Source organism: Notechis scutatus, chromosome 3, assembly GCF_049901735.1.
Source record: "Notechis scutatus isolate UNSWTSFEM ecotype Mainland chromosome 3, rNotScu1.2, whole genome shotgun sequence".
Lineage (NCBI taxonomy): Eukaryota > Metazoa > Chordata > Lepidosauria > Squamata > Elapidae > Notechis > Notechis scutatus.
In genome coordinates, this window is record NC_142011.1 from 11,491,121 (window position 1) to 11,508,870 (window position 17,750).

Genomic DNA, 17,750 nt, shown 5'->3' on the forward strand with positions numbered 1-17,750 from the left:
TGCCTGTCTCTTAATGGAAAAGTGTGAACTTTAAAACTGAAAACATAATTTAAAAAACACTTATGTAAGTTGAGAAAGAAGACTGCTATGTGATGAGATGCTACAGAGTTCCTGGATCCAATCTGGGTCGGTCAGTGGGACCGATGGTTTCTGGTGAGAGAGAGAAGTTCCCTGAGGATGGGCTCCAAGCATGAATCCGAAAGCCTGGAAGATTAAACCTCTGGTCCCAGTGACTGATCCAGATTAAATCCTGCAACATCATCCTGGGATATTTGCCTTCGTTCATATATATATATATATAGTTCCTGCTGCAGGCACCTAAAGTGGTCAGCACTCTTCCCTGGCCCCAGAACTATGAATTATTACCTTGTCCTCCAGTCAATTTCCTCTTTTGCACGATCCTTACGAGCAGCTCTTTGCTTTTCTTCTAGCCTCTCTTTTTCTTTGCTTGCCTGATCTAACAGATATTTCAAGAATTATTTTAATGAAAAAGGCAAAAACAGTAGATGAAGGCATTAAAGAACAGTTCAATTTAAGACCAGTTTTAATACTTCCTCATGAATCTCAACAATGTATTCAGATTTGTAGTTGCTCCAGTGCATTTTTCCCTATTTGAGGACAGAATTTATCATGCAACACCTCTATAAGATTTTAGGTCAAGAAAAACTATTTCCACCTAAATAATTGCAGTGGGATATTAGAAAACAAACTGAAATAAAGCAAACCCACAAATTGGACCACTAAGTATATGTATACTCTTTCAATCATTATTCTGAACCCTAAGCTATCTACTGATAGTCAACTTGAGTTTTGACAACATACTTGTTAGGAATGTAAGTCACCTAACGGTTAGTTGGGTTGGAAAATATATAAACCAGGATAGAAATTTTAATACTGTCTCTTTAAGGGAATGCTAAAATTGTAATTGGGTGTGGTTCCTCAAACGGCCATAAGATGGAGCCAGAAACCTGGCTTGTCCTGTTCTGGTGTTTCTGGAGAGTGTTGCTGTTCCTCCATGTTTCCCTATTGACTGTTATTCTTGGATTTGATGTAAGTCTTTTACTGAACTGTTTTTGATACTGGACTTTGTTATTTGGATTATCCCTGGACTGAAAACTGACTGCTTTAACCGTGAATGACTTGGACTGTTTTGTTGAACTTTGTTTAACCGTTTTACTGGAAGTAAAAACCTATATTTTACTATACAGTGTGGCTGTGTGCTGTGTGTGTGTTATTCTCTCACTACGTCTCCCTGTGTGCGCTCATTCTCCTAACAGGGAATTACTTCCATAATACTCAAGAGAAATAAAATCTGTAATTATATAAATTATATATATAAAGAACGGTTTCCAGAATTAGGTCCAGCTAGTTTAATGAAAAGAAAGACTACGGATGATATGATAGCAGTCTTCCAATATCTAAGAGGTTACTACAAAGAAGAGCAGGTCAATCTTCTCTCCAAAGTACCTGAAGGCAGGACAAGAAGCAATGGATGGAAATATCAAGTAGAGAAGCCACCTAGAACTAAGGAGAAGTTTCCTAACAGTGAGAACAGTTAGTCAGTGGACGGATTAGTTGTGGATGCTCCATTTGTCTGAAATGGTAGGGCTTCCTGCTTGAGCAAAGGTTGGACTAGAAGACCTCCAAGGTCCCTTCTAACTCTGTTCTTCTATTATTCGGGTATGTGCAAAAGATCCATTTAACTTGAGGTATCTGAGGAGTTGTCTCTTCCCAATGGGACTATCCCACCCCATAGAAGAGGCCTGCTATAGATCTGATTTGCTAAGGAATTCCAGTGGGCGGGTCCAAGGAGAAGAGTCTTTTCTGCTGTGGCTCCATCCCTGTGGAACACTCTACCACTGGTGGTGAGAATTGAACTGCCAAATTGCAGGCATCCGGCAGGCAGCAGAAGTAGCCTGCAGTACTGCATTTTAACCACTGCACCACCGTGGCTTGGAGGGACCTTGGAAGTTTTCTAGTCCAATCCCCTGCTTAGGCAGGAAACCCTATCCCATTTCAGACAAATGGTTGTCCAATCTCTTCTCAAAAATCTCCACTATCAGAGCACCCAAAACTTCTCGAGGAAAACCATTCTACTGATTAATTGTTCTTACTGTCAGGAAATTCTCCTTTAGTTCTAGGTTCGTTCTCTCCTTGGTTAGTTTCCATCCATGGCTTCTTATCCCGCCTTGAGGTGCTTTGGAATTACACTATTTTTCTAAATATGTAGAAAATGTTTCTACCATTTACCCTTTAGTAAATTCCCCTCTGTATCCTAAAACAGCCCACAGCATGTCAGGAGCTGACCTTTGAAAAGTATTACCTTCAAACAGTAGTGCTATGGCTATAAACACCAGTTACATTTGATGCAACTAGACTCAAGAGGAGTTAATAGGAGTCTTCTCCTTTCATTAATGCAATAATTTTCCTCATCCGTCATAAAAAGTACAACTTCAGAACAAGGTTTAGAAGGGCACTCAACACTTTGGAGGTATTATGATGGATCCTTCAAAGGATCAAACCATCCTCGGAATAGAGAGGAGAGGATAAGACATAACATCTGTAAGAAAAACAGAAACCTTGCTTAAGGTTTCTAATCTTTGAGAATAATGGTTTTTTGCATAGACATACCTATCTCTCCATTCTCCATATGCCTTATGTCTGGTCTTAACCGACAGTCAGTAGGAGGCAATATATCTTCCATGCCCTTCTCCCATTCATTGAGAGTGACAGCAAAACTGGTGAAATTGTACATCTGAAGCAGAAACAGGAATGTAAACATATACAGCATATAGTACAAGCCACCTTCATCTCTAAGGGTGGCACTGATATTAGACCACATGTTACAAACCAAAGTAAGTCAGTTTCCCACAAAAAGCTATTAATTTTTTATAGTTAATTCCCCAAATCTTACACTAAAAGTCAACATTCCAAATGTAATTAGAGGTAGTCCTCGACTTATGACCACAATTGAGCCCAAACTTTCTGTTGTTAAGTGAGACATTTCTTACGTGAATTTAGTCCCATTTTTGCTTGTCAGAAGGTCACAAAAGGGGATCACAGGACCTTGGGACACAGCAACTGTCATAAATATGAACCAGTTGCCAAGACTCTTAAATTTTGATCACGTGACCATGGAGATGCTGCAATGTCATAAGTGTGAAAAATAGTCATAAGTCACTTTTTTCAGTGCCATTGGAACTTCAACTGGTCACTAAATGAACTGTTGTAAGTCGAGGACTACCTGTACTCCCTTAACCCATTTATAATTTTCTTAGATCAAAAACTTTTGTTGTTTATTTCAAATTCTTGGACTTCTTAAACTTGCCATTAATTTTTATTTTTTCAGAGGTGAAGCTAAACTCACGCAGCAACTTCTTCTTGTTCCAAAAGGTTTAAAAAGGAACAAATGTCCCCTTTTATCTCACATCACTTTCCTAACCAAGTTCCCCAAACTGTGAATAGTTCCTTTGAAAGCAGAGAGCGGGAGAAGCAAAGATGACTTCCAGGACAAGTGTCAAGTCATATCTCAAGTTAACAGAACAAGGAAAAGTTGGTTTCCTGCATCAAAACCCTTCACTCACACTAATTTTCACTATGGCTTGAAAAAAAAAAAGACTTGCTTATTTCCACATAATCATAAATAAAACAGGTAAGAAGGAATCTACCTGTTTATTTTCTGGACAATGAAAACAATAATAACAATAGCACTTAGACTTGTGTTTTACAGCTCTCTCTAAGCCCATGATGGTGAACCTATAACATTTACATTTTACATTTACATATTATTTGATTTGTCAATCGCTTACAAGATACAAGTATAAGAATAAATATAGTTTTGAATACATGAGATAGATACTTATAAGAAAAATAAAAAAACAATAGGACAGAGATGGTAGGCACGATTGGCTTATGCACGCCCCATACAGGCCTCTTAGGAAGAAGGGGTGAGGTCAATAGTAGACAGTCTAAGGTTAAAGTTTTTGGGGTTTGGGGAAGAAACCAGAGTCAGGTAGAGTATTCCAAACACTGACCACTCTGTTGCTGAAGTTGTATTTTCTGCAGTCAAGTTTGGTGTGGTAAACCTTGAGTTTGTATCTATTGTGTGCTCTTGTATTGTTATGATTGAAGCTGAACTATTCATTTGCAGGTAGGACATTGCAATGTATGATTTTATGTACTATATTTAGATCTGACCGGAGGTGGCGTAGTTCTAGGTTTTCTAGGTCTAAGTTTCAAGTCTGGTGGCATAAGGTATTCTTCAATGAGTAGAGGAGCAGAGAACTCTTCTTGTGAAATATTTCTGGACTTTTTCAATTGTGTTAATATCAGATACATGATATGGGTTCCAGACTGATGAGCTGTATTCGAGTATTGGTCCAGCAGATGCTTTGTATGCTCTAGTTAGTAGTGTGATATTACCAGAGAAGAAGCTACATAGGATTAGATTAACAACTCTTAATGCCTTTTTGGCTATGTAGTTAGTGGACTCTAGCACTTAGATCATTTGAGATAAGTACTTCAAGGTCTTTGACAAAGTTTGGATCATCAACAAGATCTTGACTATTTAGCTTGAATTTTATTTTCTGATTTTTTCTGCCAATATGTAGGACAGAGCATTTATTTGTTGAGATTTGAAGTTGCCATTTGATTGACCATTCTGATACATAGTCAAGGTCTTTTTGGAGGGTAGTAGTATTGTCTGTGGTGTTGAATAGCTTTACATCATCAGCTAAGAGAACGCAGTTGCTCTTAATATGATCACAGAGGTCATTTATGTAGAGGATGAAAAAGAGTTGGTCCTAGAACACTGCCTTGGGGAACACCACTGTTGACAGGTACAGAATTTGATAGGACGCTCCCAATTTTGACCATTTGTTGTCTGTTTGACAGGAATGTTTCTATCCAGTTATGTAGGTGTCCAGAGATACCATAAGATTTTAGTTTTAGTAGTAGTTTGTCGTGTACCACTGAATCAAAGGCTTTACAGAAATCTATATAGATTGAGTCTATTGCTTTCCTCTGATCGAGTTGTGTAGTCCATATGTTTTTGCAGTGTAAGAGTTGCAGATTACACGATAGTTTTTTTCTGAAACCAAATTGTTTATTAGAGAGTAGGTTGTTTGTCTCTAAGTGGAGGATAATGGACTGGTTAATAATTGATTCCGTGACTTTACAGGTGACGCAGCATAAAGAGATTGGTCTGTAATTTTCAACTAGGCTGGGGTCTCCCTTTTTGAAGATGGGGATGACCGTGGCTTGTCACCATAGTTTTGGCAAGGAGCTGGTCCTGAAAGATTTTTCAAAGATTATGCTTGGAGGTTCGGCTATGGCAGTGGATAGCTTTTTTAAGAAGTAGGCACATATTCCATCCGGTCCAATAGATAGGGATGGTTTTAGATTGCGCAGTGCTTTTTCAACAATGTCTTCTGTAAAATCAATATGTATTAGATCATTGTAGTTATCTGTGGTTCGACTAGGAAATACTGGACTTGATCCATTGCTGTTTACAAATACTGAGCCAAAGAATGTGTTAAAGAGGTTTGCTTTGATGGTGTCGTCATTACAGTCTTTACCATTAGGTCCTTTCAGGGGTGGGCTGGACCTTGAGTCGTTTAGTTTGTTGTTTACAAAATTGCAGAAAACATGGGTGGAATTTGTGCGTTGAAGGTTTTCCTCTTGTTTAATGTGATAATTAGTGCATTCAGTTTTTTATCTGGTGGCATAGATTTTTGTATCGGCTTTTGAAGTTGGCAACGTGACCAGATTTGTTTTTCTGCCAAAGTGATCTCTTTTTGGATTGCAGCTTCCTTATTGTTATGAGTAATCTGTTTTTCCTGGTTTTAGGAGTTGTTATTGGTACATATAGTTTGATGACTCTTTTGATTTCTAGTAATAATATGTTGTAATGGTCTTCAACAGTATTGCATCCAGTGAATAGAAATTGCCAATCTCAAGGGAAGAGAGATCATTGATTATAAGATCATAGTTGCCTTTTTTGAAGTTATAATTGGGGGTTTTGTCATTGTGATGATTTTTGGGTGGACGTATGTTGAGACAAAAGTCAATCATGTTGTGGTCACTGTTGGAAAAGGGTTCTTTAATTTGTATTCTGTAAATTGAATTCAAACTATTGCAGAAGATGAGATCAAGGCAGTTGTTAAGCCAGTTAATATGAGGTAGATTGAAGTCACCAAGAAAGATAAAAGTGTGTGGGCAGGATGCTGCCCATGTTAGTAGTGTATTTAGCTTGTTTACATGTTCGATGTCATAATAAAAAAAAAGACTTGCTTATTTCCACATAATCATAAATAAAACAGGTAAGAAGGAATCTACCTGTTTATTTTCTGGACAATGAAAACAATAATAGCAATAGCACTTAGATTGTGTTTTACAGCTCTCTCTAAGCCCGTGATGGTGAACCTATAACACGCGTACCGGAAGTGGCACACAAAGCCATGTCTGCCGGCATGCGAGCTGTTGCCCCAGGTGTTCTATAGCGCATGCGCGCGCCTCCCGCCAGCCAGTTGATTTTCGGGTATCTGCTGCGCATGCTCGGGGGGAAGGTTGCATGCGGGAGATGCGTGCACATGTGCAGGGGGATGGGGGGAGTACAGGGTGGGTCGCACGTGCATGTGTAGGGGGGAGCAAGGGGTCACTCATGTATGCACAAGGGCAGTGGGAGCACAGGGGGTTGCACATGCATACGCAGGGGAGCGGTGGGAGTGTGGGGGTTGCGCGTGGATGTGCAAGGGGGTGGGGTTCACGCGGGGGGGTTGCATGTGCATTGCATTATGGGTGCAGGCATGCATGTGAGCAGAAGCGCACGCACATGAACACTTTCGGCACGCGACAATAAAAAGGTTAGCCATCACTGCTCAGCCTATTGCCCCCCAACAATTTGGGTCCTCATTTTACTGACCTTGGAAGGACAGAAGGCTGAGTCAACCTTGAGCCGGTCAGGATTGAACTCCTGGCAGTCAACAGAGTTAGCCTGCAATACTGCATTCTAACCATGGCCATAATACTTATGGGCAGGGGTGGGAATCAAATTTTCTAACAACCGGTTCTGTGGGTGTGGCTTGGTGGACATGTTATTGGTTGGGCGTGGCCAACTCAATATCACTCACATCGAGGCACGCATCTCCTTGCCTGGCCTCTCATGACTGTGGGGATGCTGCAACAGTCGTAAGTGTGAAAAATGGTCATAAGTCACTTTTTTCAGTGCCACTGTAACTTTGAATGGTCACTTCACACAAGCAAAGTACCAGCAAAGGAGGGGGGGAAAACTCCAGAGATGTTCCTGAGACAGGAAGTCTAGTCCTGCCAAGAATGTAATAAGGGCTAACAGAGAGGCAGTTTCTGTAAGCAATACCAGAATGTTTCCTTCCTGCCTTCCTTACAGGATTAGGCCAGTCATTTCTTCTAATAACCGGTTCTCCAAACTGCTTAGAATGTTAACAACCGGTTTTAGAAAATAGGTGCGAACTGGTAGAATCCCACCCCTGTTTATGGGTCATTCTTCTTTTTTTGAAACGTCTAGTGCACACTTCTGGATATATATGATACAGCTTCATTCCAAGAACAAACTTGTCCCCTAAAAAGTCTGCTTTTATTAAAAAGCTAAGATGCCTGGTAAAAGTATAGAATTTCAGGGGTTTTCAAACTTGACAGCTTTAAGACTTGTGGACTTCAACTCCCAGAATTCCTCCTCCAGTCATTAGCTCAAGAATTCAACTCAAGGAGTTGTAGTCCACAAGTCTTAAACCTGCCAAGTTTGAAGAGCCTTGGTTTAGATTCTATAGCCTTATATAAGCAAAATACTATAAATTGCTAAAGTGCTTTGGGAAGTGAGAGAATCAAGTATATTATTTTATAAAGGTTACAAATGGCAAAGGAATTGGAGGTTATGAAAACACTAATCAAGGAAAATAACTGACCTGGAAGAATCCATTTCTGCTTTGTAAAAATGCTATCAATAATTCTTTAGAAAAGGACCAATTTATTTCTTGAATAATTGCAGAATGCTGCAAAAAAATGTTCAAGATACAACATGCTAGCCCTGGGGAGGAAACAGCATAATAGGAACACATATATTTTGTGCAGCAATAGTGCAAGAACTGACTATCAAAACAGTCAACCAGTTCTCCTTTCATTGCTAAAAGGGCACTAATAAGTATGAAGTATAAATGGAACAATATAATTTCAACATACTTTCATTCTATGGATTGGATCAAAAGCTATTTTTTTAAAAAGGTTAAGCTGTCCAATATATGACACCATTTAAAATGATAGCAGTACTACACAATGATCCGGTGACTGCAGGGCTTAAAATAAATGCCAAGGGCACTTTCAGGAGCCAAAAACTGCAATGTAGGAGCTGTGAAAATATATCTGGACATGTTTGGGCATATAAAAACTATTTAAACACAACATGGCTTAAATTCCTGTAGTTACCAATCCAGTCTTATAACAAAGGAATAAAGTTGAATTAAAAAGCCAAGATCCCAGTCTTAACAACAGGCTTAATAACATTATAATTAACTATAAGATGGTCGGAATGGTTCAACATTATTTAAATATTTTAAATAATTAATGAAACATACAAACAAGTAAATAAAATTACTGTGCTGCATGAAACACAAAATCTACTGAAACATTTGGTAATCTTACATTTGATGTCTAATACAAACATCGTGAAGGATGTTTTTAATGTAACTCAGATAGATACTTTTGCTATTGATCTATTAATATATGTAACTAAGATAGCTACTTATTTCAATGGACATATTACAATGGAAAATATTTTTTTCAATAGGAAATAAATTGTCATAATAGCTAACAATTACAGAGATGGTGTAGAAATGGGGAAAGCCCTCAAACCAAATAGACATCCCACTAAATGGTACAGTATTTTTATAGTCCTACTGGCACTTATATAACATCTATAATCAATCATTTCATCTTTCCATGAGGTTTCTATTGCATCAATATTAAAACCTGAGAACATTATTACAACACAGGAATGTTACAGAGGCCATAGATCAGTATCTTGATTAATTTGATTGAGCAAATTAAAATATTTGCAGCAACATTAACTGGAGGCTAAAGGAAATAATACCATCTATACTTCATCCATGCCAATCTGGATTTATAAAAAAATAAACAAGCGTTTGACAATATCTGCCCATGACTGATATCACAAGCCTAGATAAACTAGAATCAGATGTTTTAATTTAGTTGGATGCTGAAAAGGCCTTGGATATTGTGGTTTTATTTCTGTAAAGTACCTGGAGTCACCATGAGTGAGTTGGATGGCCAGATAAATTTTCTTAATAAATAAAAATAAAAATATTGTGCTATCTGAATTGATGAAGTGCATTCCAAGAAGATCTGGGACTGCATCATCTTTTGTTTACTGGATTACAATCTGGTATTTATACTGTGGCTAGAGTTATTACAAATACAGGAATTTTTCAACCTATCAACCTCCGGCAATGTGGAATTTAACATAGTCTCTTATCTCCCTCAATCTTTAATTTGGTTTATTCTGTTCCACTATCTTTAAATTAATAAATATATAGTGGTGCTCAACACTGCATATAAATTGTTTTAATATGCCAATGTTATTATGGCTATCCTTGATAGCAATGTTATTGTATGTTCAAATTATACAGCAATAGTTTACATTCTGATTATATTAAGAATTGCAGTAAGTTTGTTGCCTTCTGGATCTGTTATATCTATATATTTGGAAGGAAAGGGTGACCCATTGAAAAACCCTGAATTAGAGACAGATTGTCATGGAGAACACCTATCTCGGTGACCCTGACTTGAAGGCACAAAATCAAAATTCCATAGACTACTATGGAAGAGGTTCAACTTAATATCAATTCCATCCGAGTTTAAAAAAAAAACTCATGGCTAATAAGCAATTTTACAGCATCAGAGTTAACACTATTTCAAGTATTTTACAACTTGTGATCTTTGTTAGGGTTTTGGAATTAACCCCTAGAAGAGTATTGCAGCAGTAGTCAAACCAGGAAGCCAAAACGAGAGTGGAAGGGCCCCAGAGTATACACACACTGAACACAAACACTGTTTGTAGTTTAAATAGTTTTTAATCCAGTTAGAGTTTAAGCATTGTCATTCAGTCCATTAAGTCATTCACAGTATTTCCATCCAGTAAGACTCACTAGTATAGTCCAAGTTAAGAGTCCTTGCAATATCTTTATCAGCCGATAAAGATATCTTCTCCTCCTCCGGTTTCACTCTCCAGAGAAACAAACGCTGGATATTCATCAAACAGTAGCAAACAAAAACAGTTCAGTCACAGGCACTCACAGTCAGTAATCACAGTTAGTCGCAGCAGCACACAGTTACAGTTACAGCCAGCACACAGTAACAGTCAGTCACAGTAAGCTTTCCAGCTTCTAATGCTTCCTTATATTGTAACTTCTAACCGCACCCTTAATCGGCTAATTGCCTGCAACATTGTGCTTAAAGTGATAAGCACTTAAACCATGATATCTAAGTTTTATATATTTATTCACCCAAACCATATTTGGTATCAATGTTATACCTAACATACTCCCCTTTTGGGTGAAATAAATATATAATACCTTTACAATCTAATCCCATATTTTTCACAACTCTCCTGGTGCTTAATGGCACCTTGGGCTTTAGTAAAATTATCAGCTAAATTGTCCTCCGACATACAGTACTCTAGCTGAATCATCTTACTTCTTACAGATTGTCTCACGTTTAGGTATCTTAGATCTGTATGCTTGCTCCTTGTTTTTACTCCAATATTTGTGGCCATTTGAATTGCTGCCTGATTATCTTCATGTATAATTATAGGATAATCTATTGTTATACCTATATCAATTAACATTTGTTTATACATTATTAATTCTGTACATAACAATGATAAACAGGAGAATTCTGCCTCCATAGTAGACAAACTTATATGCTGTTGTCTTATTGACTTCCAGCCTATTAATGTCTTACCCAGCATTATGGCTGTTCCTGAAGTCGACTTTCTTGTGTCTCTTTCTGATGCAAAGCTAGCATCTGCATAAGCACACAGAATTAAATCACCCTTTGGTTCTAAATACAATGAATAATTCATTGTCTTTTTAAGATATCTTAATATCCTCTTAGCTGCATTCCAGTGTCTTTCACATGGTGCAGAATTGAATCTAGCCAACTGATTCACGCAGTACGATATATCTGGTCTAGACCAATTACTAATATAACTCAAACTACCAATTAAAGATTGATAAATCACCTTATCAAACTCAGGGCTTTGTACATCAGTGTTGCTAAACTCCTGACTCATTGGAGTCTTAGCCGGCTTACAAAGCTCCATCTTGTAATCTTTTAGCAATTTGCTTATCTTATCTTCCTGAGATATCTTAAAACCTTTCCTTGTTTTCTTTATATTCAAACCGAGATACTTTTTATCTCCCTAATTGCTTGATCTTTATTCTCTTTCCTAATGATGCTATTATTTTATTTGCTTCATCATTAGTTTCAGTTATCAATGCAATGTCATCTGTGAATAGTAATAATAATGATACTTTCCCATTTGTCTCCCTCTTAAACAGACATGGATCGGCTAAACCAGCTTTAAATCCTATATTGTCTAGTTCCTTTACAATATACTGGTTCCATTCATAGCCTGATTGTTTAAGACCATAGAGACTTTTCTTTAACAACCAACAATCATTATTATCCTTATTTTCACTTTTAATACCAACAGGTTTTTTCATATAAATAATATGTTTTAATGGGGCGTGCAAGTAAGCAGTTTCCACATCTAGATGGTTAACTATATAGTTTTTACTAGCTGCCCACACTAAAGCTGCCCTCAAGGTTGCTGCCTTAAGACTAGGTGCAAACACCTCATCATAGTCATTAGCATTCTGCCTAAAACCTTGGGCTACTAACCTTGCCTTATGGATTAAATTACCATCCTTATCTGTTTTTACCTTAAATATCCATTTGCAGCCAATGGATTTCTTTCCTGCAGGTAATTTGGCATTTTCATACACCTTCATATCACTTAATGAATTCAGTTCCTTATTCATTGCTGCATACCATCTTTCTTTTTCCTTAATAGGATACTTTTTAATTTCTTCAACAGAATTAGGAACTTCATTAATCTGACACACTGTGTTAGCCTGGTACCTATCAGGCGGTCTAGATATACGTGTAGTTCTTCTGGGAATTACAGGGCTTACAGGAGGACTTTGTTGAACTACTACCTGTTCATCTTCCTCATCCTGTTCAGCTATTGAATCTGTTTCTTCCTCTATGGGCACTATTTCATCCTGTATTTGTCTCTTTACTTTATTTTTAAAGTTACAGGGATAACTAATGGGATTTCTATAGATTCAATAATTACATCTTTATTGGCATCCTTTTCTAATTTCTCCCATCCTTCATGTTCTAGAAATTGGGCACTAGCACTACATAACACTTTAGATGTGCCTTTCTCCCAAAATCTATATGCCCTATGGTTTGCCTGATAACCAACGAAGAAAAATCTTTTAGCTCTATGTTGCCCTTTTTTTCTGAGTTGTGCAGGAATATGCACCCATGCTGGTGCACCAAATGTGTGCAGGTAACTTAGATCAGGTTTCCTGCCATGCCATCTGGTGAATGGAATTTCACCTGTTGTTGTATTAACAACGTTATTCAATATGTTATTAGCACACATTGTAGCCTCCCCCACAAAGAATCAGGTAACCCAGAATCATTTAACATTGTTCTAACCATTGCCTGTAGTGTTTGGCCTCTTCTTTCAATAAAAGCGTTATGTTCTGGCCTGTATGGAGCAGACTTCTTATGCTCTATTCCAGCTACCTTAAGTCTGTTCTGGAATTTGTTATTAATAAATTCCGTGCCATTATCTGTCACCAGGGTTATCAGTTGTCGCTTAGACTTTCTTTCAGCAAACCTAAGCCAATTGAAAAATGTTGATATGTTTCAGTTTTGCTTTTCATTAAATAGCAAAACCCATATCTAGAATAATGGTCCATAATGCTCAGTATATATCTAGCACCCCCATACTGGGTTTCTTTGGACCTATTATGTCTGCAAATACTACTTCTAAAGGTTCTTTTGTTTTGAAACCATTTAGCCTATTTGCAGGCAATACTTTGCTCTTATCTTCACAGCAAACATTACAACGTAAATATTTATCACAAGGTTTTAACCTTATTCCTTCAGATAACTCAACTGTACGTTTTAGCATTTTAAAATTTACATGCCCCAAACGCCTATGCAATAAATGGATACATTCATCATGAGGCTTTATATTATTAAATACAGTTTGATCCTCCCCTTTCTTACTGTTATCTAATACATATAATGTTCCATTTAAAGCTGCAGTTACCCTTTTGTTATCTTTTTCAATTATGCAATTATTATCCTTAAAAGTAATTACATAACCTAATTTATCTAATACCCTTACTGAAAAGCAAATTAAACTTTAGTTGCGGTACATACAACATTTTTATATCCTGGTTTATGTACGGACAACGTGCAAAACCTTGACCTTTCGCTTTCATGTTCCAGCCATTTGCAAGTGATATATGTTGAGAACTTGTAGACATTTTTATAAATTTTGTCTTATCTCTTGTGATGCAGTGGGATGCGCCACTGTCAACCACCCATAAATTATTCTTCACATCAGAGTTGCTAAACGTGGTTAGTTCAAATGCTTTCTTTGGCTTTTTTACATTCTGGCTTTTTCTCTTTTGCAGAATCTTGCCAAATGTCCTCTGCCTCCACAATTAAAACACTTTTTAATTGTGTATGCTGTTGAAGATAAATTCTCTTCTTCCAGGTGCTTTACTTTGCTTAGCTGGTTTCTTACAGGCTTTGAAGATAATTTCTCTTCTTTCTTATCTTCTCTCAGCTCGTCACGCTCACGCCTTCTTCTGGCTTCTTCTAGTAGCCTGCCTGTAATCTCGGTTAATGAGAGGCTTTCTTTTGGCAATACTTCTAACGAAGTCACATAGTTTTGATCTAATGAAGATAATATTATGTAGACTTGTTGCAGTTCATTAAATATAAGCTCTTTTTCTTGCAAATCTTGAAAAATGCTCTTCATACAGTTTAAATGAACTAACATATCTCCATTCCTCTGAAGATGCGTTCGAAAAAGCTTCCGTGTAAGATTTATATGTGCTCCTACACTGTCCCGAACATAAATCTTCCTGAGGTTCTCCCAGCAGTTTGCAGCATTTTCTTCTCCACGAATATGGACAAGCTGCTGATCACAGAGAGTCAGTCCTATGATGCATAAAGCCTGCTCATTCTTCAGTTTAAAGTCTTGTAACTTTTCTTTATCATCATCATTAGCAGGATCCCAGCTACTCACATCTGGTGGGTTTGCTATAATGTCCCACAAACCTTCTCTGCGTAGAAGTAAACTACATTTCATTGACCATGAAACATAGTTTGTTCCATCCAGCCTGGATATCATGGACAGTTGTGACAAATTTACTTGTGCCATTGCTCTTCAGATATTTTGACTATTTTAAACTAATTAAAACAGTTTGTTTTTACAGTAATGTGCAACTCACACCAACTCTCTCTGCTATATCCTGGTTAGTTAGACTATGCTCCTGGGCCCATAACCAATGTTAGGGTTTTGGAATTAACCCCTAGAAGAGTATTGCAGCAGTAGTCAAACCAGGAAGCCAAAACGAGAGTGGAAGGGCCCCAGAGTATACACACACTGAACACAAACACTGTTTGTAGTTTAAATAGTTTTTAATCCAGTTAGAGTTTAAGCATTGTCATTCAGTCCATTAAGTCATTCACAGTATTTCCATCCAGTAAGACTCACTAGTATAGTCCAAGTTAAGAGTCCTTGCAATATCTTTATCAGCCGATAAAGATATCTTCTCCTCCTCCGGTTTCACTCTCCAGAGAAACAAACGCTGGATATTCATCAAACAGTAGCAAACAAAAACAGTTCAGTCACAGGCACTCACAGTCAGTAATCACAGTTAGTCGCAGCAGCACACAGTTACAGTTACAGCCAGCACACAGTAACAGTCAGTCACAGTAAGCTTTCCAGCTTCTAATGCTTCCTTATATTGTAACTTCTAACCGCACCCTTAATCGGCTAATTGCCTGCAACATTGTGCTTAAAGTGATAAGCACTTAAACCATGATATCTAAGTTTTATATATTTATTCACCCAAACCATATTTGGTATCAATGTTATACCTAACAATCTTTTATTCATTAAACTCTTTTAGTATTCTAAAAGGAAACATATAAAGGGTTTTTCTAATCTACTGCTGTGCTTTCGGTCAAGTACATAGTATATAAACCCACTTCCAATGTTCAGAGCAGCTCACCTGTGTTGAGTTTGATGGCCTTGAGCTTATCCTCCAAAGTAGCTTGCTGCCAGGTATAACTTGCACAGTTTCTTGAATCTCCGGCATATCATCGGCTTCATCATTTTCAGGTTCATCTCTCTTAAAATGAAATAAGTATATATAATCAATCAAAAGAGCACTGAGGTCCCATTTTGGGTGCTCAGCAACTGCCCACGCTTATGGTCATTTGCAGCGTCCCAAGGTCACTTGACCACCATTTCCGACTTTTGGGGCAGGAATCAGTGTTTATTTCCAATTTCTGGCAAAAAAACACCTATTGCAGACAATGGATTTGCTTAATGACTGCAACATTCGCTTTGCGACTGCTGCAAAAACAGGTGTAAAATCGGTACAATCACTGGTGACCTTGGCATGGCATGACCGTTAATTCTGGGTTCAATTATGGTAATAAATCAAGGACTAACTGTAATTACTGATTGCACTGGATAAAACCTTGGATAATCCCAGAATTTAACAAGATAAATGATGGTACCCTTATCATAACTTAAGCAACAATTATCCCTTTTGCACTGTATCCTATTTAGAGAACAATTCTCTTTAAAAGACATGCAAGCTCCCACTTTCATAAAACTTGCCGGTTTTGGTTTCTTCTGATCGCCACCTTTCCTCTCATTCTTCTTGTAGTTTTCGTAAGAGTAAGGATCAATGCACCACAAACATTCTGTCCATTTTCCATAGATCACTGTGAGTTTCTTCTTACTGTTTTTAAAAGAAATGTTAGTTTACTCAGATTTTGTGCTTTTCCAGTCTACTTAAAATCTGACAGAATCTAATTCAGCCCTAACAAGCAGAAAAGAAATATGGTATGATTCTTAACATGGATTGATATGGAGAATGATGAGATTAACCTTTATAACAAGGAGTATTTCTCACTCTACCTACCAACTCTTACAATGTTATTTTTCGTTCCCTCATCAGATGACCTGGAGTAGGAGTGGCCAAAACAAAAAACAAAAAAAAAACCAAGGTGACATGAAAAGCTATCATTATCTGCATTTGCTGGAAAGAACAAAACCTCAAAATGTAGACTTAGACTTGGATTAATGTTATTGTCACTTAAAATGTACACTAATCAGCATACATTAAAATGAAATTTTATTGCAATTTGTTACAGCTTTCAAAGGGTCACCACCTCCAATATACACTATATAAATATGCACATATGCACCACCTCCAATATACACTACAAATAAATATGCACATATATTCTATGACACAGAGAAACAACACAGTCTAGTTCGGATGTGTACGTGTACATTTACAAGTTTACCAGGTGGATGGCATATCAGACGGACGTAGAAACACAACTTCTAGAAGCTTTCAACATACTCTCACCTTAAAGTTCACGCCTTTTACATTTTGGGTCTTTTGCAAAATCATAATTAGTTATAAAATGTTCTGAGAGAAAAAGTAGTCAATTTATTTCCAAGGCAATAGAAATCTAGAAATTAAATTAGGTGAGGAAAAATTAGTTACAGGGGCACCGTGGTACTCAACTGCTTTGAAACTCATCAAATTTGGTAATCAACACATTTTAAGGCAAAAAATTTATCCAGGTACTCATTGTTTGTTGGTACTCGACACATAAGTCGGTGTCGGCTGCCTTGTGACTCAGTATATTATTTCTTATGGGAGAAATGTGTTTGGTATTCATCGTTTTTGGTATTCATCATGCCTCCTGGAACTAATTGATAAATGCAGAGGTACTGCTGTGTAGGAAAATGGGAATGAAATGGTTGGGGTGACAAATTATAAAATAATCTTATATTTGCTTAAATTCCAGACTGCAAGAACTGATAATAAAAATCACTGCTGAGATGCTATTTTTTTTTTATTATGGGTAGAGGTAGTCCTCAACATACAACCACAATAGAGCCCCAAAAATTTCCATTGCTGAGCCAGACAGTCGCTTAAGTGAGTTTTGCCCCTTTACAACCCATCTTGCCACAGCTGCTAAGCAAATGACTGCAGTTGTTAAGTTAGTAACACGGCTTGTTAAGGGAATCCTGCTTCCCCCATTGACTTTGCTTGTCACAAGGTCGCAAAAAGGGATCATGTGACCCCGGGGCACTGCAGCCATCATAAATACGAGGCAGTTGCCAAGTATCCGAATGCTGATCACATGACCCTGGGGATGGCGCAATGGTCATGAAGTGTGAAAAACGGTCGTAAGTAAAAAATATATATATTTCCAACACCATAGAACCTGACTGTTTTAGAAAAGAAATTCTCTGGAACCTCTGATCGAGAGGGGTGAGACTTCTTTTGTTTTTTTTATAAAAAGTTTTATTTTTTATTTTTTACACATCTCTTCAAGTGAGCAAC

General features: G+C 37.5%; 1 protein-coding gene across 6 annotated transcripts in view; it reads right to left on the reverse strand.

Moving 5' to 3' along the window:
* OSBPL2 (oxysterol binding protein like 2) overlaps positions 1–17,750 on the reverse strand; it is a 69,564-nt gene that overhangs the window by 6,260 nt on the left and 45,554 nt on the right. For 4 of the 6 annotated variants that reach the window (XR_015748420.1, XM_026664890.2, XM_087959202.1 and 1 more), the window contains 4 exons: positions 16,001–16,124; positions 15,384–15,503; positions 2,632–2,755; positions 367–457 (listed from right to left, as the gene is read on the reverse strand). Coding sequence is in view for 5 of the 6 variants with exons in the window: in XM_026664890.2 (XP_026520675.1) it covers positions 367–457; positions 2,632–2,755; positions 15,384–15,503; positions 16,001–16,124 (459 nt within the window). In the remaining variant the exon portion in view is untranslated. Of the gene's footprint in view, positions 1–366; positions 458–2,631; positions 2,756–15,383; positions 15,504–15,996; positions 16,125–17,750 lie in introns of all 6 variants that reach the window. The other 2 variants (XM_087959203.1, XM_087959201.1) reach the window with 1 other exon arrangement.